At 34.9% G+C, this 24,418-nt stretch overlaps 1 protein-coding gene across 1 annotated transcript; it reads left to right on the top strand.

Annotated features, from left to right (window-relative positions):
• The first annotated feature begins 1,254 nt into the window (after positions 1–1,254).
• LOC136413704 (serine-rich adhesin for platelets-like) lies at positions 1,255–22,731 on the top strand. Its single transcript, XM_066397390.1, has 19 exons — positions 1,255–1,439; positions 6,789–7,010; positions 7,507–7,751; positions 7,808–8,069; positions 8,149–8,275; positions 10,411–11,133; positions 12,786–13,274; positions 13,839–14,297; positions 14,763–14,945; positions 15,470–15,835; positions 15,996–16,301; positions 16,366–16,659; positions 17,966–18,217; positions 18,345–18,734; positions 18,799–19,106; positions 19,194–19,366; positions 20,276–20,504; positions 20,733–20,923; positions 22,151–22,731. The coding sequence occupies exons 2-19, from the start codon at positions 6,901–6,903 to the stop codon at positions 22,183–22,185; spliced, it is 5,142 nt and encodes a 1,713-aa protein (XP_066253487.1). The 5' UTR covers positions 1,255–1,439; positions 6,789–6,900; the 3' UTR covers positions 22,186–22,731.
• Positions 22,732–24,418: the final 1,687 nt, after the last annotated feature.

Here is a 24,418-nt window from a genome sequence, read left to right as displayed (position 1 = left end):
TCCCTAAATAAGCTAGGAATATTTTGTAGTTTTTAATACATGAATACGAATCGCGAAGAGTGTTATAAATCTGACAAAATCAAGACATTATGCGCCTTAAGTATTAACTTTCGTCTCTAGAACCGACCATCAAGATCAGTAACAGCTACCGCTGGTCCCAACAAAATGCGCAGACACTCATCTTCAAAATGGATAGTGTCTAAATTGATGGTCCAAGTTGAGATACAATTCAAAAATAAGGTGCGAAAAATACAGGCATTGATAGTTTGACTGCCACAACGTGGCGTTAAATGTACAGGCAATCACTAGGGTTTCGAAATTCGGGTAGCATGTGAAACTTGAAGGTTTTGCAAGCTAACTTGAACATGGTAGACCCAAGATCAGCTGATACTATGGAGAACGCTGTCCTGCTAAGTGGCCAGGTTGTCCGCAGGTGTCGGAAAGCCACCAGTCCCTCAAAGGGCTTCAAGCAACTTTCAGCCAAAGAGGCAGAGGCGCAAAGTAGCAAACGGCAACTGTTGGACAACCGAAAGCCCAAAAACCTGTACCCTGGACAATTATCTTCAAGATCATTGAAACCACGTTAAAAAGTAGACTTTTCGTACAAAATCGCTTTTAGATAATATTCTCAAAGGTCTACATCAAAAGTTTTCGCTTTATGGCTGCTGTCGAATTTTGACACCATAAAGCGAGCGCTTATCTTGAATGGCAAATAGCTGGGCATGGCATAAGAAATTGTCAATTAGATCTAGAATTATAGCGAATTAAGTCAACTAGTCGGTATAGACAAAAAATTATAAGCATAGTGAAATTTCTCAGTACATTCTTGCATACAGAGTGAACGCCTCAACGGGAACAATCATTCGGTCCAAAGATGGTTTAGAAGTGAAACTGCTCTTATCGAATTCTCTATTTTTCAACTCGATAAATGGCACTTCTTAAGAGCACTGTGAGTCAAGTTAGTACTCAACTCACTCACGGTTTATGGTAAAACTCACAATCACAGTTTAGAAGACACGGGCCAAACGCCCTCACGCCAACTGCATATGGCTATGTTGTCAGATATCATAACTTGGAACGAACGATTACCTGTCCAAACTACTCTAAGTGCACTAATTCAACGGCACGATTTGGCAATTACGCCTCTCATCAGCTGTTAATTCTAGGGATATTTCGATTTTTCACTAGAAATTTCCTAGTTCCCTCCGTTGTCACAAACGTCAAAAATTTTCGTAATGGCTGATCACCGCGCAGATGGGTCCGCGCACGTCCTATGGCGTCGAGTTGTTATTGTTGAGAGCGTTTAATTATTTTAAACAATATTATGTGCGTTTATAAGGTCTTTTTACGCGAAATTCTAGTAAATAGTGAGTGCTAAGTTAAGTTAGTTAAGTGCTACGGATAGTTTTTCCCAGGAAGAAGGAATTACCGTCTCAAAAGTATGTCACTAAAAATGGGGTATATAATGTTTCTTTGCCGTAAGCAAATTGATTTGAATGCGATATTTTAACTTATAAATGGAAAAGGACGTGTGGAAACTGACTGTATGCATAGAATATAAGAAGATTCGACCGAATTGCATAAGTTGCATTACTTTTTACAAGTGTAAATAAGTAAAATTTTGCTTGAAACACATGGAATAACACTCCCCCGTCAGGTTTACAAAATGGCTGCGATCAGATCGAGATTTTTATTTCACAATTTTTGGATGAATTTTTATCCAATTTTGACCTCACAACGTCGAAATCCGACCCATTTTCGCGGTTACTTGGTTTAATAATAATTTTAAGATTTGCGGACGATGTCTATACGTTCGTTGTAGAAAAACCACTAAACGCTGGCTGGCTGGAAATGCACCTACTATAAAGTGGCGGAAGTGCCAAAAATTTTAAATTTTGGCTGTTCCACTTTGATTTTTACATTATTTCGTAAATATTTTGTTTACTTTGATTAAAATAACAAAAACTATTGTTGTTCAGGAATCTTTTGGTTGAATCTTCTAAGATTAATTAAACCTATAACCAAAAAGAGAGACCTTGAAAGGTACCCTAATTAATTTTCATTTTTAATTCAGCTCTATGCATTGGATAAGTAATTAAGTACAATTTTCTTTTTATTAATCTCATAAAAACCTCCTGTTGGTGATAGGGTGGTTTGGTAAGGATCTGTGACCTTTGGTTGATCCCCACTCATGTGATAGGGAATCCCATTGCACCTTGCAAATCATTATATTGAAATTGCATAGACTTTAGCTCCTAGTTTAAGGTTAAGTTTACTTAGTATTTTTTTAGAATTTTTAACAGTCCTTCATTAATTTTTATTTATTTGCCACTCTTAAAATTTTAAAGAACCAATTGAATTCTAGGTTTTAAAAAGACACATTTCAATGGAAAATATACTAAACAACTTCTGTACACTATTAAAATATGTTTTCCTTATTTTTAGATAACTGTAAATAGTAATATGTATTTGTAGACCCTATTTTTATCTTAGTTGGTTTCCAGAATTTATTGAAATATTGATTTGTGTATTTAGCTGTGCTTTTGAAGCTGATTTGCTTCATGCCTTTCTTAAGGTTATGTAGAAAGGGATCATTTATCTCAGTTTTTGAGTCATCATCCTGTTTTCAATATTATTATATTATTGAAAGTTGCCCCACTTTTACTTATTTCATTCCACAAAATGTCCCAAAATTACTTTAATGTTCCACAAGTTGTATTATTGCATTTGAGGATGTATTGTATTGAATTGGATGAACTAACACTGTTCTCCACTGCAACCTAACGATTGTGAAGTGCGATCCACTAAATGCAAGGTGCCCACTGCATCTAATTGCTTGTCACAGTAAGCTTAGGTCAAAGTTCAGGGGATCCACATGTTGGGTAGCTAAAGCAGAGGCTAAACCAAATACTTGCAAAAGTGTGTTTAATTTTAAAAAGACAATTCTAATTACACATAATCCCAACTTCATATTTAAAATTTTTAAATTTAAATTTAAAAAGCAATAAATATCTTCGCATAGGTTTTTAATACAAAATTAAAGTGTGAGCAGTGTTATATTCCTTTGATCAAAAATCAAAATGAATTTCTTCAGAAAGTGTATATATTAGTTACATAAATATAGTCTACATCATGAGGACATTTTTGAGTAGACTATGACGATTCTAAGAAAATTTTCATAATTTCATTAGTTGTTCAGTTATAACAAGAAGTTGTTTTTTTTTTAATGTAAGTCATAATTGATTATTGAAATTATTATAATTGATAATAAGGAATAAAAATTATAATTGGTATTATTGAAAAGAGGATGTTTCTCTTCAAAATGAACTATCATATGTGAAAAGTAATATAGGCATATGTTGCTTTATTTTTAAAGTAATAACTTTATAATAGGTATAGTGATTTGTTTACATATTAATAACAAGCTTTTGTTAGTTGTTTGTTTAATTAACAAATTGTCACAAATTCTTTGTTGATTATTCAGACTCATTTATCCTCAAAATACCTTACAAAAACTATGAAAAATACAATATGTTGCAATGTTTTTTTTTTAATATATGAATAACTCCAACCCTGCATTAGAAATAGATTTTAATTGGAATCCTGAAAGAAGACTGACAAATCCATTTTTTTGAGATTGGCAAAAAATCTAATCTCAAAGCTCAAGCCAAATCCAAAAACTTAAAACATTATAGATTCTCGATGTGAATTAATTTAAGATCTTGAATATTGTAAGTTTTTGGTCTTGGCATGTTTTAAGTACTCCATGACCAGATAAATTTACTTTTAATTAAAAAAAACTTATCAGATTGTTTTCTTTCAGGATATTGGATGAAATACGTTTTTGAACACAATCTTACACTTACTATTAGTTTGAATAAAATATTTTAACATATCATAATTTTCCTAGTTTTTGTAAGACATATTGAGGATAAATAAAACAGAATAATCAACCAACGTAGAATTTTGACAATTTGTTAATTATACAAATAACCAACAAAATGCATTATGAATTACTAAATAGCTATTATCAATTGGAAAATTTGTTTTGTAAAAAAAGATCAGTCAAATTCAGTCCATATGAGCTCCAATATACATTATATTTCAGTATACTATAATGTTATATCCAATATATAATATGTTATAGTTCATTTTGAAAGGAACAAATCTTTCTAATGATGCCTAATACCCTTATTTTTTGGTAACCATTTTAGTAGCTTAATGTGCTAAAAAAAACTAAATTCTTTTGATGCCAATATTAGTCTTATGGGAAAGTAACATTTAAGCTATTGCTGCCATCAAATATTATTCAAAAGTGTCAAATAATAAGCAAACCAAGTGTTTGAAAATTCAAATGTGAAGGTCAGTTGTTGAAAAATGTTGTTTATATTTTGAATAAATATTGAGCAAATGTTTCAAATATCTGGCATATGTAATACCTACATAAATAACAAATTTACCAAATTTGTCAAATGTTAATGTAGGCATATTTAGCTGGTATCAAACATTTATCAAATGTCCAAATATTAAATGAGTATTGACCAGTATGTTGCATAGGTCTTGTAAATATGATAAATGTCACGCAAAAGTACGAATTGTAAGGTAAATGTTAGATAAATGTGGCTAAATGGTTAGACAAATGTATCAATTGCTGACTAAATGTGGCAAATGTGAGGAACACTTGCTGACAAATGTTAGTGAAATATGGAACAAATGCAATGGAAACATATCATATGACTGACACTAGGAGTACAAGTGATATGAATTTATTTGAAATTTTTATGAAATTTGACTATTACTGGAAATGTTTTAAAAGTTGAATGTCTTAAATTTGTTGAATCGTGAACAGTATTTTAGGAAAATCCTTGCATAACATTATTATACTGTTAAGGTTATTCTTCTCTGTTGTTGGCTACAATTGATGGATATAATTTAAATGGTAAAATTAAAAAACAGCTACCGAAAACGTCAACTATTTTTCTGCAGTGCTATCAACCTAACTTTCAACATTCTTTAAATTATTATTGGTGAAGACGCCAATCAACGTTGAAACGTCTAAATATATTAAAAAGCTTTCAGAAAGTTTTTTCTCATCAAACAAAGATCACCACTCAAGAACCAATTCACTTGAAGATAAAATAATATAAATTACTTTAATTTTTGCGTTTAGGTACAATGAAAATATCTAATATTGAATTCAGTTAAAATTCTAAAGCCATTCTAAGGACATTTTGCCTAAGCCTGCAAACTTAAGCATTATTATAATACTTTAAATTAAATTAACATATATCAATTGATATTTGGATAACTTATGTAAGAGATTACAAGTTAATCTGGATAATTTTGAATTATATGTTATTTTCACTTTGGAAGTAACCCTGACTTTTGACTTTCAAAACAGACACTCTCTAATTTTTTATATTTTTGGTTTCAGCAAATTATTTTATTTACCATAGGATCATTATGAATTTTTTGCATTAGGAATTAAGTATTTTTGATTTGGGCAATTTAAAAAATTAAAAATTAAAAAGCAGTTATTTTTATAAATTGCTTTTGTTTTAGAATATAATTGTGATAAAATTACTAAATCGGAAAATTTTTGTTTTTTGAAATCTTATGTTTCCCTAAAAAGTAGGGTGGACCTTATTATCTCATAAAAAACATAAGTATGCAGGGGTTACATAGGGTTCTTAAATATCATATACATTCAGAAGGGAGTAATTCTTTAGTTTATTTCATGATTAAAAGTTCTTATTAACATAAATCTGCAAATGCTTTGTTACCTATCTATGGGGTGTTCAAATTTTAGAAATTTTTCAATTTTTCCTTTATCATTCTTGCATTTTTTGAGAAATTTAGCTGAAATTTGGAATATACCCTATAGAACTTACATAATTGCATTGGCTATTGAAAAAAAAAGCTTTTCTATAATTCTCCAGACGAAATTGAAATTTATTAGAGGTAAGTAATTATTTATTATTGGTAATCCTTTATTTTAAAAAATTTTAAGAGTTTATTTGGAACTGCCTGTTCAAAATTAAAGCTAGGACATCCTAAATAATAACAATAATAATGTTAATAAAGAAACTACCTTACAGCAACTGTCCAATCTTTACACATGCGTCCTCATTTCTGCTCATTGATGCCTGTATTCATTCAAATACCCCTGGAGTATTTCTTAGGGTTTAAAATACATCTAATATTCTGTTTCATAACTCATCAATGGTATTCACTCTTTATTTTTTTATTTGAACACCTCTTAGATGAGTAACGAGGCGTTTCCAGACCTATGTTTATATGAACTTTTACTCATGAAATAAGCCAAAGAATTACTCCCTTCTGAATGTACATGATATTTAGAAACCATTTGTAACAGTAGTCTAAAATCACAAAATTCTTAAACTCAATGAAACCTTAATTTTATTAGAATGTTTTAAAATGGCCCTATTACTGATAATATCTCATAATTCCAAAAATAACAAAATTGCTGTATGGTCTATTTAAGAATTAAAAATTTGAGTAATTTCTGGTCAAACTTAAGGTAATATAACATTCAAAATTATCTAGAACAATTCGAAATGTTGCCTTGAATAAATTGGCAAAATTAAAAAGTTTTATATCAAATAGCCAAAAAGTTATGGGGGTTTACTCACTTGACAGTTGTCACTAGGTATAAGGTTTTTTTCGTTTTAATATAATACAATCTCATGTTGAAAAGAAGTTATCAAAAACTGTTCAATTGATCAAAGAGATTTTCGTTTGTCAATTACACAGCCTAATCATTACAGGTCTCAGTGAAGTTGCCTTTGGATGGCTCTCCCTACCCTTCTATGTGTGAGCGCCCCTGCTCGGGGCCCACGAGATTTTCGGCGCGACAAAGCGCGCCTGTTTCTTTTGTAAATGGCGCCAGACGGTGGTCAGACGGGTGAAGAGGTGTCCACTGTTATTACTTGTGAGGGGACTCTTGGTCACCCCGAGTTTCCCCGTCAATTTCAAAAAGTGGTTGATAGGTAAGACAATTTTGAGGAGAATTTTCCTCACAGTTTCAAATGTTTTCTTCTTTGCAACAGAGTTACTTATATTCTCTTTTTATGTATTTGTTAATTATTAACGTTATTAAAGAATTGACAAAGTATACATTTTTTCTTTAATTTTTGAGATGTTTTGCTATAAGTTCTATTTTCTTAGATGAAAATAATATTGGAAATCCTGAAAAAAAATTTATGAAGTTCGAAAATACATTAAATTGAGAACGTAGAAATAGGTACAATGAATATGAAGTAATAAAATTGCAAGGTCAATTAAACTATGGGTAAAATACATATGACATTTAATTAAGTCTGCGGGTTCTTTTTGATTTTATAAACGTACTTTGACTGTCTTATAAAATCCACAGCTTCTTTGTAAGCACTGAGATGTCTTGCAAAAAGGCTGAAATGAAATATTTCAATATGTTTATAAAATGTTTGTCTTTCCTGATTTCTTACATCAATTTATTTTTTGAAGGTTGAATGGTTTGCTGGGCGTTCCGGTGAAAGTTCGCAAACTGGAGCCGTGGAACTCTGTGCGCGTGACGCTGTCGGTGCCGCGCGAGGCGGCGCTGCGTCTAAGACAGCTCGCGCAGCAAGGAGCGCCGCAGCTGCGTGCACTCGGCATATTAAGCGTCCAACTGGACGGCGAAGGCGCCATTTCATTGCGATTGCAAGGCGCTAACGGAGAGCCACAGGAAGTTATTTTACGAACCACTCAAGGTATGTTTCATGCTCTCAAATTTTTTCCACAAACGTTACATCATGTTTTTTCTTAGATGGTTCAACTAGCAGTTCAAACTCTGTCGCTCGTAATCTGGGGTCATTGCTGCCCACTGCTAGCGGAACAACGGGCAGTTCCGCAAGTAGTTCCCAAGTGCAATTCAAGTCGCCCAACGTGGTGTGTCCACCTGATACGGTGGTGCCGAGAGTCGGCACGGCTATGGGACCGCCGCAAACAACTATCGGTTCGAATTCCATCAATAAGCCTCCCTATGCGGGACCCTTTCCCTTTGCCAGCATGAATCAAGCCATTCATAGGTAAGTTTTCCTGTCGTGGTTGTCGATTTTGTAGATTGGTTAGAGTTTTAAATAGTTCCTGATTTAATTTACATTGCAGTCAAAGCAGTGCTGCAAATGGACCTTCAAGTGCTTCAAGAACCACTAATATGGAACCACCACCTCCGCCGATTTTACCTCCTCCTTATCCAGGAATGAGGCAAACTCCGGCTTCTGCTGTTGCACAGGTAAGTTTTTTGGTCTTTAATTTGAATTTTTATTGATGATCGTGTATCATGAATTGTCATTTCGGTACCACCCATATGTAATTTTGTAATGTAGCCTTAATGTTGCGTTAAAAGAAAAGGTACATAATAAAATCTGTTCATTGTCTATGGAATTTTAATATATAACTCCTGTGTTCATACTATGTTGTTTATTGAAGCAACATCACTTGCTATATTTGTATCAAAACTCCATGTGAAATGACAGGAAATATAATTTTAACAGTGAACACAATGTGACCTCTGTATATTTCTGATAATGAGTTGTCCTTTTAGTACGAAGGTGAATCAAATATAAACGAGACTTTGCTTATATAAAGTTTTTTTAATTCATACTAACAAAAAAGGCTGTATGTATCATTTTTCTACATAAGCCCTTCCTTTATTAATGCATTTTCCCATCGTATTGGAAGTTTTGTAATGCTTTTATCGTAGAAAGAAGAGAGTCGTGCCAGCAGCCAATTGCGCACTTACATTTCTACTGCTGCATCATCGTTAAATCGGTGGCTTCCCAGCACCTCTTTGAGTGGTCCGAAGAGGTGAAAGGTCAGGGCTGTATAGAGGGTGTTCAAGAGTTTCACAACCTAATTCCTCCAATTTGTTGCGAGTGAGCATTGTAATATGGGGTCGAGAGTTATCCTGAAGCACAACATTTCGCATCGACATTGCGTGTGTTTTCCCTCGATAATAAAGTCTAACCTTACTCAGAAGGTCACAGTAGTACACTGCATTGATAGTGCGACGATCGTGCAAAAAGTTTATGTGCAAAACGCCATACCGATCAAAAAACATCTTCAGTAATGCTTATTCGAGAGTAATAATTGTGAGTCTCATTCTCAACTTTTTCACGACCTTGGTTGAACTTATTATACCAGGCAAACACACAAGGTCTTGACAATGTTTCGTTACCGAACTGTGCTGTCAATCTACGCAAAATTTCGGCAGGTTTGATGTTTTCCCAAGTAAGAAATTTAATTATGCGCGGCGCAACGGAAGACGGAATTTATTTCTCTGACATTGCATAACAGACTACGAAACGATCGGCGAAGTTCAGAGAATCGATCTCCCTTCTCCTAACATTCCTCTGCAACATTACCTGAAATCACTCCACCGTCCCTTGACTGTGAAATGCTCAGAACGAAAAATCTCGTTTATATTTGATCCACCCTCGTAATAACAGAAAGAGTTTTCTGTGAGTCTACCTTGCCAATTAGTATTAAAGAAAACAAAGTTTATGATAATTATTATTGAAGTCGTGAAACCAGCAAAAAGAAATTAAGTAAACTATGAATACGACTTTCTGAGTTTGATGAGTTTGTTACAGTAGGAAGAAAAGTTTTTCAATTTGCCTTGGGAAAGAGAAAGGTTCGATTTAACTGTGGGCCAATTTGGTATTCCTTATTCCACATATAACCTGACTCCCTTGGTTTGGGGTAATATTGTATGTAACCTTTCATTTTAAATTCAATCTAAATCACCTAGTGAAGTGTTCAAAAGAGGGAAATGGTTTGTATACGTTATTTCCATAAATTTTTCCGGACTTGCCAAAACAATCGACGCAACAGCATTGCTACTGAATTTATTCGACTAATGCGATTAATGCTGTTTTTGTAAAATGGTTCAAATTCAAGACCAGTTGAGCTGAGCTTGAACTGCAATAATTATGTAATTGAGCCTTGTGTTTTATTGATTCAAATCCTGGATAAACGTTGTTCATTTCATTATTTCTCACTGATTTTTTGTAATTTATTAAATACCAATGGGAAAGAATAAGGAATTTTTAATTTGATGTTGTAATCTTTGGTAGCACTTTTGATATATAATATATAACAAAAAAATGATCTGGTTTTATACTCAATAATAATATCTTATTATTTCATAATACTTGAACATTTCTACGGAGAGTCATGATGAACAGACTTTATATTTCATGGGAAAATATAAAATACCTAATGTATTTATGGTCTTCATGAGAATTCAACTATTAAGATTTGTTTGATTTATTTAAGTTTCCGTTTTTATTCTAATTTTATATTAAAACTTGAACTAACTGTTACTTAAAAGTTTTTTTTAATTGTCAATGAAAATGTAATTTTTAGGCTCCCAATCAGCCTGCTGTAACGATTTCAAGTCCCTTGCTGGTGAACTTGCTGCAAAACGACCAACAAGTTGGCACCAACTCCATCGCCAATTCTTCTAGTAACAGCAGTAAGACGTCCTCATCTACCAATGTGAGGCAGATGAGGCCTCCTCCCCCACCCACACCCACTGCTAAGACTACTGGTACAACCCCTGCCCTACCACACAATGCGAGCCCGGATATCCATCGGGATACGTCTTTAAAAGACATTTTAGCACCACCTCCCCCATCATCACCCACGCCCATTACGACGGTGCCTTCTGCGCAGCCTCGACAACTCAAATCTGTATCAGTCGCTTCGCCTCAGGCGCCCTCCGAACGCCTCATCACCTCTCAGGCCAACGTGCTAGTGAATTCGAGTAACAATAATCTTAGTAATAGTAACGTTAGCAGTAACTCATCACCGTCAAGCGCCTTACCGACCTCACTATCCTCAAATAACGCCAGTCCGTCGACGAATTTGGTCGTTACTCATGGTACAGCGGTAACCAGCACTCAACTAGCGATTAATAGTATTGCCAGTTCATTAGCCAGTGCCGCAAATAGTCTTACGAGTAATTCGGGAAGTGGACTGGGACAGTCGGGAATGTTCGGTGTGACAAAAACTGGACCCTTCGTACAGGCGGGTACTGGAGTGACTGTGCATCATTATCAGAGAACCCCGCAGGGCAGTATAATTGCGGTAAGTAATTTTTTTAAATTGATTTTTAATGAGTTTAACGGGAGAACGTACACTGTTTTCTTTTACTCATTGTTATCAGATATTTTTGCGAAGGTTCGAGTCATTTGTTTCAATGTAGCTATATGCTTCCAATTTTTTTTTATCATATTACGACATTGGAAACAGCAAGAGAATGTGAAGACGGTTTGATTATGACAAAATTGTTGATAAATTTGATCCACTTTTATTTAAAAAAATAGGAAAAATAACTGTTTTCATTTTCTTATTGGTGTTTATATTCCACTAAACAAGATTCTGAGAACTAAAATATGTTCCTTCTTCTAAAATTGCCGCAAGAGCGAGGAGTAAATAAAAGTGAAATTCTTATAAATAACATAAAATGTACCAAAAATTTCAAGCTTTATTAACAATTACACTCAAATGGAAGGTGAATTGAACTTTTGTACTGTGTGTAACAATGTAATCACATTTCATCAAATTTACGAAAGTCCTCCGGGTTAGTAAGTGATTTTAACAAAATTGAAGGGATATTGTGTTGGGTAAGCAACTTCTTTATATTTGGAGGTGGAGTTTGTATTGTATTATAACGAATTGGGTGGAAGGTATAAGGTGCTCAGTGGCGTGAGCTGTTCTATACCCTGCTGTAAAAGCATAGGGAATAAGCCATCGTCATTAAGAAATTTGTGTGGCGGAGAGTATAGAGTTATTATTTTCAGTACGGGTGTTCTGCCTACTATTTTAGAGACTTGCCTTATTGAGTCATTACAATGAATCCTCAGGATATGGGTTCCAGTTCCCATTCAGAATCAGTCTGGCAAGCAATTGACAGTTTGCCAGAACTTCTCGCGTTTTTTTCCTAGTGGAGGTACAGAAATCATCTGGGCGTTTGATCTTAGGGTCAAATTTTGATTTGATTTTGGAGACAGGTTTACCTCCGTGATAATAGTTAGATAATTTTTTTAAGTTACGTCTTACATGAGGATGGCTTATAATGATGTAAGAATTGGTGGTACCCCTGTGACATCTCATGTTGTTTAGGATTTCTAGATTTTTTGATGGTGTAATATGAACAATTAAGTGAATATGTAGATCATGATATGGTTTCAGAAATTCACATAAGTGATTTATCTATCAAGTGTTTTGTACATAGGACTGTATGCAAAACGCATTGACAACGAGCTTTCTATAATGCGCAAAATGAAAAAACTCAAATCTCTGTATTTTTCTTCTAATTTCTACTAGTACAAAATTAGAAAAAAATAATTTGTAGAATTCATCATGAAGTGCTGCTTTGTGTAACTTGTATCATCTTGTGGTACATCATTTTGCTCATCTTTACATAAAACTGCATTTCCCAACTGGTTACACAAATAGCTATTTTGTCTTCTTGGTTTTTATTTTACAGTGCTTAAGATTTAAAACACTTAAATAGGTTGGGTTTTTAGGTGAATTTACTCATGTAACAATCCAGTGTGCTTTAATTGGTTGCCTAGTAGGTGGGCAACTAACCCTGGCTTTATAGCCTAGTGCCGACTTCAAGCCATCACCTTTTTTAGTAGCACACTATATTATCAGTATAAAAATTGAGATTTTTTATTGCTTTAATTCAGTCCGGATGTAATAACTATATGTAAAATAATTATCTACTTCAGCTCAACAACCCACTAACGGCACCGAATCAGCCCGTGGGATCCTCCAATCAGCCTAGCATTCCTGTGCATCAGGCTCAACGTTCAAACTTGCCATTAGCTCAGGCGTCAAGCGCACAAGCCATATTACGTCAGCAACAGATCAACGCTGTCATTCCACCGAAGACTTCTCAGTTATTTGTCCCCAATAACGTTGCCGCGTCACTTCAAAACGCCTTAGTGACTCATCAAACCGCTAAAGCTCGATCTGGTAACATGAGCAATCTGCCAGCGAGTAATGGTATGATGCCCAGCAATAATAATTCTACAGTACCTGGAAATGGTGCCGCGTTGTCTGGCAATAGTCACTCCTTACCCCATGGGAATATCGGAAGTTTTCCCATCAATAGAGGGGGTCAGGCACAAGCGGTATTAAGTGGTGGCATTGTTAGACAACAGCTGCAAAACAGCGTTAATTTGGGATTGGGACAGACTGATGCTCTTGGTACTCAAGTAAGTGTTTTTGATATGTTTTTGTCTTCTCATAACAAAATTAATACATTTTTATTCTTACTTTTTGCCTAATGCCCTTTGTTTTTCTGGGATTAGAATGTTGTTTCCAAATTTTCTCCAGCATAGTAAGATGAAATTGAAACTTCTTAGTGTTTATGTAAAGAAGAGTGTACCATTTTTGAAGAGGGATGATGAATAAACCATAATATATTGCAATAAATTCCATTATTTTTTATATTTGCCCCTACAATCAAATCAATACGTGTTTCTTTAGATAAAATATTTTGTATAATTTATATTTTGGTTTGAAGTGTAATCTTGTCAGATTCAATGATCAACCTAAATTATTGAGGTACTGCTCTTGGTGAGATGGAGTTGTAAAAATCAAAAAGTTCCTAAAATGAAAAGAAATTAGTTATTCAGTTTTAAGTGACTGATTACAAAATCCTAAAATTCTACCGAAACGAGCAGTCAAAAATTTTATTTTGATTTCTTAACTTTTTAATCACTTCTCGTGTTTTTTCTTCCGTAATATTCATTGGCGTTTTTCCGTTATTTCCAAAGGTTGCTACTGCAGAACCAGCAGTTACCAATGTCATCAAGAAACCCTTGCCATCCCCTCCGCCATACAGCGTTGCCATCTCGAGAAACTGGGATTCACTCATGGGGCCCGCCCCAAACCTACTGGACCTAGCTCCAGCCTTAACAGATTTGAAGCCTGACGAATTGGACGAACTGCTACCAACGTTGGATCATGACGCTTTACCAGAACTAGCTGAATTGGAGCTGTTAGGATCAGCGCTCAGTGCCAGCGCTGATGTGCCCGCGAATCTCTGCGAGGAGAATGGACATAACAGTAACGGATCCTCCGGTGGAGAAGTAGCGGTTGCTGCCAGAGAGACAGCTATGGGAAATAGTACAAATAATTTGCATACGGATGGAAGAAAATTTCTTATAAATCCTCTGACTGGGGAACTGGAACCTCATTCCGGTGGGGAGGAAAGTGAAGCTGAAGATGTAAAGGTTCGTAATAATTATGTTCAGGTTTCCAAGTTCTACAAAACTCTACCGCGTACTTTTCTTCTCAGATCTTCCACAAGTTTTCTAAAATTAAAGTGACAAACACTGATTTGTCTTAATTTTTATAACCTTCCCCAAACCCTTCATGACACTATCCTGTTTTGTCGAATTTCCGCTTTAATTTTGTGGACAAATCTTTAAGCTTTCAAATTCTACAAAATCCAATAGTGTACTTTCAATCTCAGAGTTTCTAGGAATTGTATATAGAAAAACAAATTAATCCCAAGTTCCGTATGTTTTACTTCGGAAAAATCACTCGAAAACTGTTGAGATTTCAAGTATAATAAAATAAAAATTCACTTTTATTCCAAAATCTGGATAAAGTCAATAAGTTCAAGCGAATTTCAATTTGTGTTGTCATATTTTTCTCTTGTATGCAACAATGTTTAAGTAGGGTCTTCTTTCCAGGATGTCTTCACGGGCCTCCCATCGCCCCTTGGCATGTCCGATGACGACACGAACTCAACTACAAGACCAGATACAGCCACGGATCAGAGCGATAGTGAAACGAGGTCTAGCACCGATAGCAAACATTCTAGAGTCAAAAACTTGAAGTGTTGGAGAGAAGGACGAGATTCTCCTTCCCAGAAGGTTTGTCTCGTTATTTTTTGTTCCTATATGTTTTCAGTTCTTCAATTATTTATTTAGTTTGAACATCGTATGAATGTTGAACTGAATCTTAATCCGTTCCGTTTATGTAGTAAACACCAAAAGGAAATTGTGTTTATTTACCTTTTTTTTCCAACACAATATTTCTGACAATTGCAAGGATAGTGCCACGAAAAGAGATTTTTAAAATCAAAGAAAAGTTTATGTCATGATTTTGAGAAACCCGACTCAGATCAATTTTAAATCAATGTTCTTTCTAATAAACATTTTGTATTTTATTTCATTTTTAGACTTCGATTGACCAATATATAGATTCCCAAAAGGACTTTTTCCGAATTTAACCTATCCTGCAAATCCAACAATTTCGGAGATAGCCACAAATAAAAAAGTATTCTTCATGAATATTCGTTCTGCATTTTAGAGTGTTTACAATATTGTAAATCTCAGAGAATTTAGCATCTTTAAGACTAATATGTATCTATTTCTGAAATACGTTTCTTTCTCAGCCTGAGAAGATTAGGCTACGTCTTAGATTGGAAAAGAACGAACCCATCAACCCTGCCTATAAAGTGGATTTTATCAACACCCAACAACCAAAGAAGGCTTCGACGTCCGTGATAACTCCCGCGGGCCTACCGCCGAGTAGCGGCAGCGAGGAACTGCGTGTGCCTCCCTTGCACATTTCATTGCGAGGCCGTAACTCGGCTGTAATCAAGAACAAGACCAAACTTAATCCGGATGGTACTCCCGTCGTAAAGAAAACTAGAAAGGTGCAGAGTAAGGGTAAGAAGGAGGGCAGCAGCGATCAGGAGACTGGAGATTTGGGGGAGCATAAGAGAGTTAAAAAGTTCAAGCCTAGCCATGAGCATAAGGTAAGTTTTTGTTAGTGTTTAAAGTTCCAAGGGTGAGCAGCAAATTGAAATATCCCTATATTTTATTTATTTTGTCATATGTCATTTATAACTGTTTGATATATTTTTTCTTTTTATAAAACTAGGGGATGTTTGTATTTTGTTTTTCCATCAATTTTAGGACCTGCTGGCAACGCTGTCGGACCTCCCGCCGTCGCCAACCAACAATACAATCTCGAAATACTCATTGCACAATCATTATAAGGAAAAACAGAAAGAACGTCGGGGTTCAGATTCAGAACTAGTTAGAGCGAATAGCAAGAAACACGACGCCAATGGTGCTCTCGCATCGGATGAAAAACGAAGGCGACTCAGTCAATCCGAGGGCGACAAACGGCTGGACGATGAGGTAGAGATGCCCTCAGTTCTTGGATCAACCAACGTGGGAACCGTTGGAGTATTACCTCAAAAAATTCGAAAGGATAAGGTAGGGTTTCAAGAATTTTATAGTGTGATTTGGTTGTAAATCTATGTTTTCGTTTGCATTCTAGTTGAAACTGAAAGAAAGCTTTAAAATGAAAGACAGCACCAGGAAGTTTTTTGTGACGACTAAAGCAGGTCTAGGACTGAACGTGCCTTCGTCACCTCCGGATAAAAGGCAGCAACAGTCGACGGCAGTATCGTTGCCCACCGCCGTAAATATGGATATGGAAGCCAAATTTAAGCAAAGTCTCATGGAGGGAGTGATAGGAGAGAAAGGAATTTCGCGGCCACCCCATCGGACTGTTGAAATGGTCGGGCATGTGCAGATCGACGGTACCAGAGTGGGAAATGTGGGGGAGAAGGTGAATTTTAGGGTTTTGATTTTAATTTTGCGAAGTTCTCCATGCCTTAAGTTTTTCAGTGTTCCCCAAATTCAGTTATAACCAGAGCTGGGAATTTTTATGACGATCTAAAGGTCTCTATTACTGCGAAATACTCTATTATTGAAATATGCGCCGAGAAACGACAGAATCAACAACGTTGCCAAATGTTTCAAAATAAATTTAGAACGTTTTAAAAAACTTCTTCCTTCATAATAATTATTAATAAATTACTAATAATATGGCACATGTGTACGAAAACAATGAGTTGGTGGATATGATATTAATTTACAGGGAATGCAACCATATTATATTTTGAAAGTGAAAACAATACACTTAAAGATAGAATTAATAAATTGCAAACCTGCATTATAGATTTGGAAAATATTCCTGGAGATATAGGCGCCAAAGTAAAAACAAAAATTTCTTCTATATATACAAATCTTTATTTCGCAAGAAACTGCTATGGATAAGACAGTGAACGATTTAAATAAATATTATGACCATCCACTTTTGAGCAGTGCGGATGTAGAGAGGACGTTTTCTCAATTTAAAGATCTTTTTATATCCAAACGAATATCCCTCACCAAAGAAAATATCAGTAGATATATAACAATTTATGCAAACTTTGAGTAGGTAACAATTTTTTTAATAATTCCAAAAAAAATTATGTATTCATTTTTAGACGATAAAGACTTGGTACCTATGTAAATAGTTTTTTGGCATACAAGAGAAAGTAAACAAATTCAAAAATTTAAATTACTTCATTTTATTTACATTTTTATTTATTAAGACATCTGTCTCTTCTGAATCATTTGTAAAATTCGACAATTAGTATTTTAAATTATGAATAGAATATTATATTAATAATAACTCACAATTGGAAAAAATTTAAAGGAATGGTATATATTATGCACCATGAAACATGTAAATTAAAATGAACATAAGATTATCATGAAATTATTAATTGTTCTTGTAATACGTATTTACATCTTGCAACGCTGTACGGCGTTTATATGCAATACACATTTTTTAAATCAGCAAACGCGAGAAAAACGTATTGGTGATAGGTGTTTTGGTTAGTTTGTCATAAAAGTTCCCAGCTCTGGTTATAACATTGTAATGAAGATACCAAATCAAATACCAATAGGGATAGACGATACCAAAAACTCCATAGATCGAAAAATAGTAAAAAATAATTAAATGTTTAAACAACTTTTCGCAATTTGATACGTTTTTAATCGAGGCATATTTTAAAAATATTAATTATTTTCCTTTATATTTATAGGTACCTAAGAGTCCACCTGATACAATCCAGGTACCAGATATGGTTGTTAAACAAAAATCGCCAGAGCCGGAAAAGTGCAATCTACCAGAATCAGAGAGAAAGTCGATAGACTCACTGCAGGACAGGGAGAAACAACTGAACAATGTCGTAACTTCTGGAGGTCGGTCGCCGAATTCTGGAAGCAGCGGAGGACAAGGAGAGGATAGCGGTATTGAGAGCATGGATGCGTTAAGTGAAAAGAGCCCTAATCAGGTAAAAAAATATTGCAAATATAATTTTTTGAATTATACAGTAAAACGTAAGTGGGATCTTTAAACTAATTGGATGTGATATTTGTTTATAAATCCTTAAGTAAATTACAACTTGATACGTGATATAGGCGAGTCAGAGTCCTCACGCTGATATCCTACCGAATGTGGTGGTTCCCACGTCGAAAAGTCAAGTGCCTGACATACTCGATATTGAAGCCCAGCTCGCCAAAATGGAGGGCTTAGACCCACATCAAGAGGAATTGCGAACTGGCGACAACCATCAGAAGAGTAGCAATGCAACTTTGCCATCGCCGTCGGCGACCAATTTGGATAACGCATCGAAAGTGGATCGCCGGTCGCCCAATCGGACCACGGAGGACGTGAATGAAAATGAGTGCATTCATAGGAGTGACTCAAAGCCTTGCTGCGATTTGACATGCACTTTGCAAGATGATTTGGAGAAGGATGTGGAGAAAAGTCCGTCGTGTGGTACGGGAAAGGACGACGTATCTGTTAAGGTAATTGTGTGCTACTGTTTTTCATATTATGTTTTAATATAAATTTGGATTTTTGTTCACATAGTCGGTAAAGAGTGATGACCAGCAACCTCCAACGTCCCCAACCCTCCGGGTGGCACCTGCTCTCTATTCGTATCCCTCAGATCCGGTGGATAAGGGCGGAGGAGGTGCAAGACCAGAGTCACGAGGCGGTAGCGAGAGTCCTTCATTGACAACTGAGGACGAGGACAGTAATATGAGCACATCAGTCACTGCACATACTCAACTACAGCAGGCAAACAACAAGAATAAGAGTCTGCTCGAGCAGCTATTGATTGAAATACCAAGTAATGATGTTCATGGGACGCCTAATTCGCATAGCCCGGCAACAAGGTATGTTTGCTTGGGTTTTAAGGATTTGTGGAGTTTTTTGTTTTAAATTATGAAAAGAAAAACATTTAAAATGCATTCATTCAATAGGTCATCTGTGAGAACGCGAGCTTTAAGTAAACTCAATAGTCCCGAGTTGAATAGCACGCCAGCGGTGAAGCCAGCGAAGGCAGCAATGCCTACGGCAAAGCGGAAACGAAATGAAAGTGATAGCTCGAATCACAGCGTGGAAGAGATTAGAAAAAGGCCTAGGAAAGGTTCAGGTGAGTAAAAAAAATATCTTTTTTAAATCTAAAGTATTCCCGTTTTTTAATACATTATATTGTTTTCACAAATATTTACCATTTTCTTAAAATCAATAATAATGGTCCCTTGGTAATTAGATAAATTAGTTAACTCTCTTAAGTTTCTTTGGGACTGTTTAAGTTTGGATGCTTTTTGTTTTTGGTATTATGTCTAGAGGGGCCTTAGGACTACATATCTTGTCTGATTTAATAATTCAGTTTTGTTTAATTTTCAAAATAATATATTAGATCGAAACATATTTGTTTTGTAATGTGCGGTGGCCGTCATTCTCCTGGGCTTTCTTGCGAAGTTTTATATTTGTAACTCTAACAGAACAGATGTTAACATTGAGTAAGTTAAGTTAAGTAAAACCTTTAATGCCTAAAACTCAGCAGGCTAATGTGCAAAAGTGGTACTTGATTTTCGATAATTCATGCTTCAATTTAAAAACAGCAAAAGTTATTTTTCCTAAATTTCTTCTAGAAGATTGTTCTTAAATGCTTAAAAACGATATGAATGGTAAATACAGATTCGTTAATTTTCAGCAAAAATGAAATTTTATGAAAATGCAGTTATCTTTTATATCACCCTGTATATGGTAAGTGAAAAGGTAAGCAACGCTAGAGCACTCGAAGATAACTTCTCAATATAATGTTCTAATAGATACTCAAAATCACATTTTTATGTCATCTTCATTTAAAATTATCTCTTCAAAAATTACGTTGAAATGCTATGTCCACTTCTTCTAGGACGTGTGTTGGTTTCGTATACCGTAACTCACCCAGCTGAATGAAATTATACTAATGTCAATTATTCGAAAATCATGTTATTTTCTTGTAACTAGTATTATCTCAAATTTAATCCGTCCTTGTATTTTTTTATTGTAGAAGCGTCCGAAGTAGGGAAACGGGCTCAGCATCCCTCCGGCGCTTTGAAGAAGGTAAACAAAGTGGCATCGGTCCAAAATCCGCAGCAGCAGGACGAGAGTTCGGATAGTGACGAGCCTCTGATTGAAAAGCTTAGGAAAAATGCACCTAAAAGTACCGTGAAAGCAACCAAGGCAGCCCCTCAGACGACTCCAGCTAGTCAAGTTAATAATAAAACGAATATACGGAGGTAAGTCACACTCATTTGAATGGTTTCAGATACGTTCATAGACTTTTAAAATTTCTAATTTAAAGTTATCTTTGGTCATAAATTTTTAAGAGATTCAAGTATTGAGCAATTTATTTCTAAGGGTCGGTGAAACCACTTAAAATGTAATAACCACGTAAGGGTCTCTTAAATTATTTCTACATAAGAATGATACTAAAAAAGGAATAATTTTTAAAATATACATTTTAGATCGGCTAGAGCGGGTCACCTTCAAGAGAAACAAGAAAAGATCCAGCAACAGCAACCGGCCCAGAACACCCGGAGCCGTGAGAAGGTGGTGCAACAGCTCAGTCATCAGGCTCACGCTCCTCAGCCTCAGCCTACCACTCATGGTAATGCTGAAGCTGAAGCGGCACTGAGACGGAAGACTCGCAGTGCAGGTGAGTGTCCTTTATCTTAGACCTTGGTCGTGTCGTTTGACCGAACGAAATAAACGAGTAGCCAATGATCGAACCCATTTTCTTTGCTTTTATGGCGACTGTGTATTACTTTTTATTTTTATCTTTGTTTTGACCATGTTGAAAACTGAGATACTTCTGGCATTTGTGTTAAACATAGTTTTATTTAATTCCAATATTACTGAATGTTATTGAAATGTTAATTAATTTTATTGCATACTAATTGTTACTTTATTTCAAGTAAAATTTGTCTAACTTGGCAAAAAGTAACCAATTAGCACCAAATTTCTAGATCACACTATAAAATACCATAGAAACTTAACATAACATAATTGTCCCTGTAGTATTTTGTTTTTCTAAGCAAGTATGTAACAAAAAAAAAACGCCTCCTACATAAACTCAGTTCATCTTTAGGCTAGAACTCTAAAAAAAACAACACAATCCCAAATTAAAAATGTTTAACAAAGAATAATACGTACAAAACGTAAGTATTTTAAATTTATACGTTTTTTAATTTATACAGAACTTTTCTAAAAAAATTGGATCATTCTACTCTCAAAATGAAGTGGAATGCATATTGGCTAAAAAAGCATACAATCCGTTTTCCTACATTTAGTAGTACATCTTGAATTGTTCTTTTGTTTAAAAAATACTGCGTTTTAAAGCACATTTAAGATGCAACATTTTATTATTTAGTTGACTTCAATATCTTTGATTATGAAGAAGTTGAGGACTACTAGACAAAATTAGAAAGATTTTTTCTTTGTTTGTGGTATATTTTTAGTGGTGGGATAATTTTGTCCAGGGATTTATAATGTTAGTATATTAACCCCAAAACAGATGATCATCATTAGTTATATTATACAGGGGTAACATGTTATTAGGTATAACTTATTGACCTTATAAGGAGGAGTGTGATAATCTCAGTGTAATCCTAGTGATATAAAATATGTAAGAAAACTGCAACCGCACTTTTGTACCGTGACACAAGTAACTATAATATCCCGTAACGATTTTTTTAAGTCTTCTACAACACTTACGCATTAATGTGGTCTGTGCCTTTTTAATGTCTTATCGCACTGTGTAATATTTGTTAAATACGCCAGGTGGATGTCTAACTAGGTCGCAGATTGCAGATAAATTAATATGTTGTATACAGTGTGGAGGTCAGATCTTAAATCACAACTTTAATCACATATTTAATTCTAGACATGGAGAGCAAGCGCAAAAAAGAGGTGAAGTGACATCACGGGTCGGGCTGGCCGTTCGCGGAGGCTGGCCACCGTTACCTGCAGCTGCTCCCTGTCTACGAGCCCTACCTGCGCGCCTTCGTCGATTCCGACGAAGTCCCAGACTCGTCCAGTGAGGACAGCAGCCCGGGACCAGCGGACGACAGCCACATGTCCTCGATCGAAGACGACGAGGACAGCAGTAACATTAGTTCCGTGGCGAGTTTTTCGTGTCTCAGTCCTTCGAGTAGCGACGACGACTGAGTCGTTGTATTTGAAGGACAATGGAATCTGTGATGTTTCGTACATTGAGTAAGTGTTTTGACAGTTTAGTAAGAGAATTTCTTTCTTTTTTTTTTTAATTATTTTATAGTTTTTCATTGATGGAAATCATTTAATTTGAGAGATATTGTTTCGTTTTCTGTGTTTATTGGGGAAAAAGTTTATTATTTTTGAGTTTTGCAGATGATAAATTTGCGACGCTATGTCAGTTGTTTCTATGAGTAGCTTACAAGAGTTATTTCAAACATAGAAATGTACAACTAATATTATAATGTAAAATATTATGTCATAACGTCCTTATGGTCATATATTAAAGATAGATAGCAGATTGCGGGCAACGAAACTGCATCTTCCAACTAAAATGTATAGGGCAATTTGGTGTTAATACTTGAACCTTATTGCTCATTACAATTGTATTCTCCGTTTTATCCGAGTGTTGCATTTTTATGCTCAGATATTTCAGCCTTTGAAAAGATTAAAATATAGTCCATATGATGGCATTTTTCATTAAAAAATTGAAAATGTGCAAGTGCCAGTATTCTCAACCTCCTACCTATATCTTATTAAACTCAACGCTAACATTTCATTTATAATTAATTTGTCTCATTCGCGCCTATGACTGTCGGGACCCTGACAATCACAATGGCCGGCTTTTCAACAAATAGAATTTTTGCTGAGTGAGACGATTCAAATAGATTAAATGCGAACTGATGTTATTTTTGCTTCGAATATGAAACAGTTGCAAAATTGTTATACAACTGTTACATCTGCTGAATGCAGCCAATCTTCCTTGTTTCTATCTCCACTAGAAACAAATTAGTTCAGATTCTTAACAGCTAATTTTGATGTTGGCAGAAAAATGTTATCGCTTTTCAATGAAACGGCAGGTAACTTTATTCCGTCTCTTAACATTTGTTTAATTTTTCTATCAGAGCAAAAGAAAATGCCTTTGTAGAGAATTCTTCAAATTCGCAAAAAAAATCATACAGATCGTCATCACAATTGTCTCTGAATTATTGACATACTTATACACCTAAATCTTCTCAATAAGATTAAGTTTAAATTGAATAGTAATAAAGATTTCCTCGCAGTAATTTTCGCCGCAGAATTTTAACCGTTTCGTTTCGTTGTATTAATATTCAATAAATCATCGCTAGGAGCAGTCTCATTAACATTACTTTCAAGCTATTTTACGAAAACGAAGTCTTAATAGGGGAAGGACATCATAGACCTAATTTACAAGTTCGAATGGTTATTCTTTTGCATAAAAATGTCGACCTGAGTTGAAAAATGCCTGTAGATGTTTCTGATTAAAAGCGTATGCCCATCTTAACTGATTTAATTATCCTGTACAACACTAAAAAAATTTAAGAGTCGCTGTTTTATGAGAATGAACTTCTATTTTTTTATGTCTTCCAAATGAATGTACCGCCTATCAATATTTTCTATAAAAATCAGCCTTCTTACTGTTCTTTGAGGGAAAATGATAATATACAGGGTGCCCCACTTTTTTGTAGTGTTTTCTTGTGTTTAACAGTCGATAGAAAAACTTATTTTAAGAAGAAAATTTCATATCAACATAGGACCATAAACGCTTAGTTTTAAAGATATCGGGTGTTGAAAACTTAAACAAAATTTGATTATTTTTTATAATACTCCAACCTCTGAAAATATTTAAAACAAATTTGGTGTACAGTATCACGTTGTATGCTGCCATATGCAGTAATGATATCAAGGCCCACGAGTAACCTGTACCGGAGTTGTGGGGTTTTACTACCATATAATTCAATAAATTACTAATACGGTCCTGTCTAAAATCAAAATGTATTATTTATTATTGTTAATGATACGTATTACATAATTAAAAGTGAAAAAGAGCTACAAAAATTCATTTAATTTAAAGTAAATATTCAAGATATGAACTATTTTGTTGCACACATAATTCACACCGAAGTCTAACGAATCG

Source organism: Euwallacea similis, chromosome 15, assembly GCF_039881205.1.
Source record: "Euwallacea similis isolate ESF13 chromosome 15, ESF131.1, whole genome shotgun sequence".
NCBI classification, from domain to species: Eukaryota; Metazoa; Arthropoda; class Insecta; order Coleoptera; family Curculionidae; genus Euwallacea; species Euwallacea similis.
Note: the sequence above shows the minus strand (reverse complement) of the source record. Positions and strands in the feature narration are given on the sequence as shown.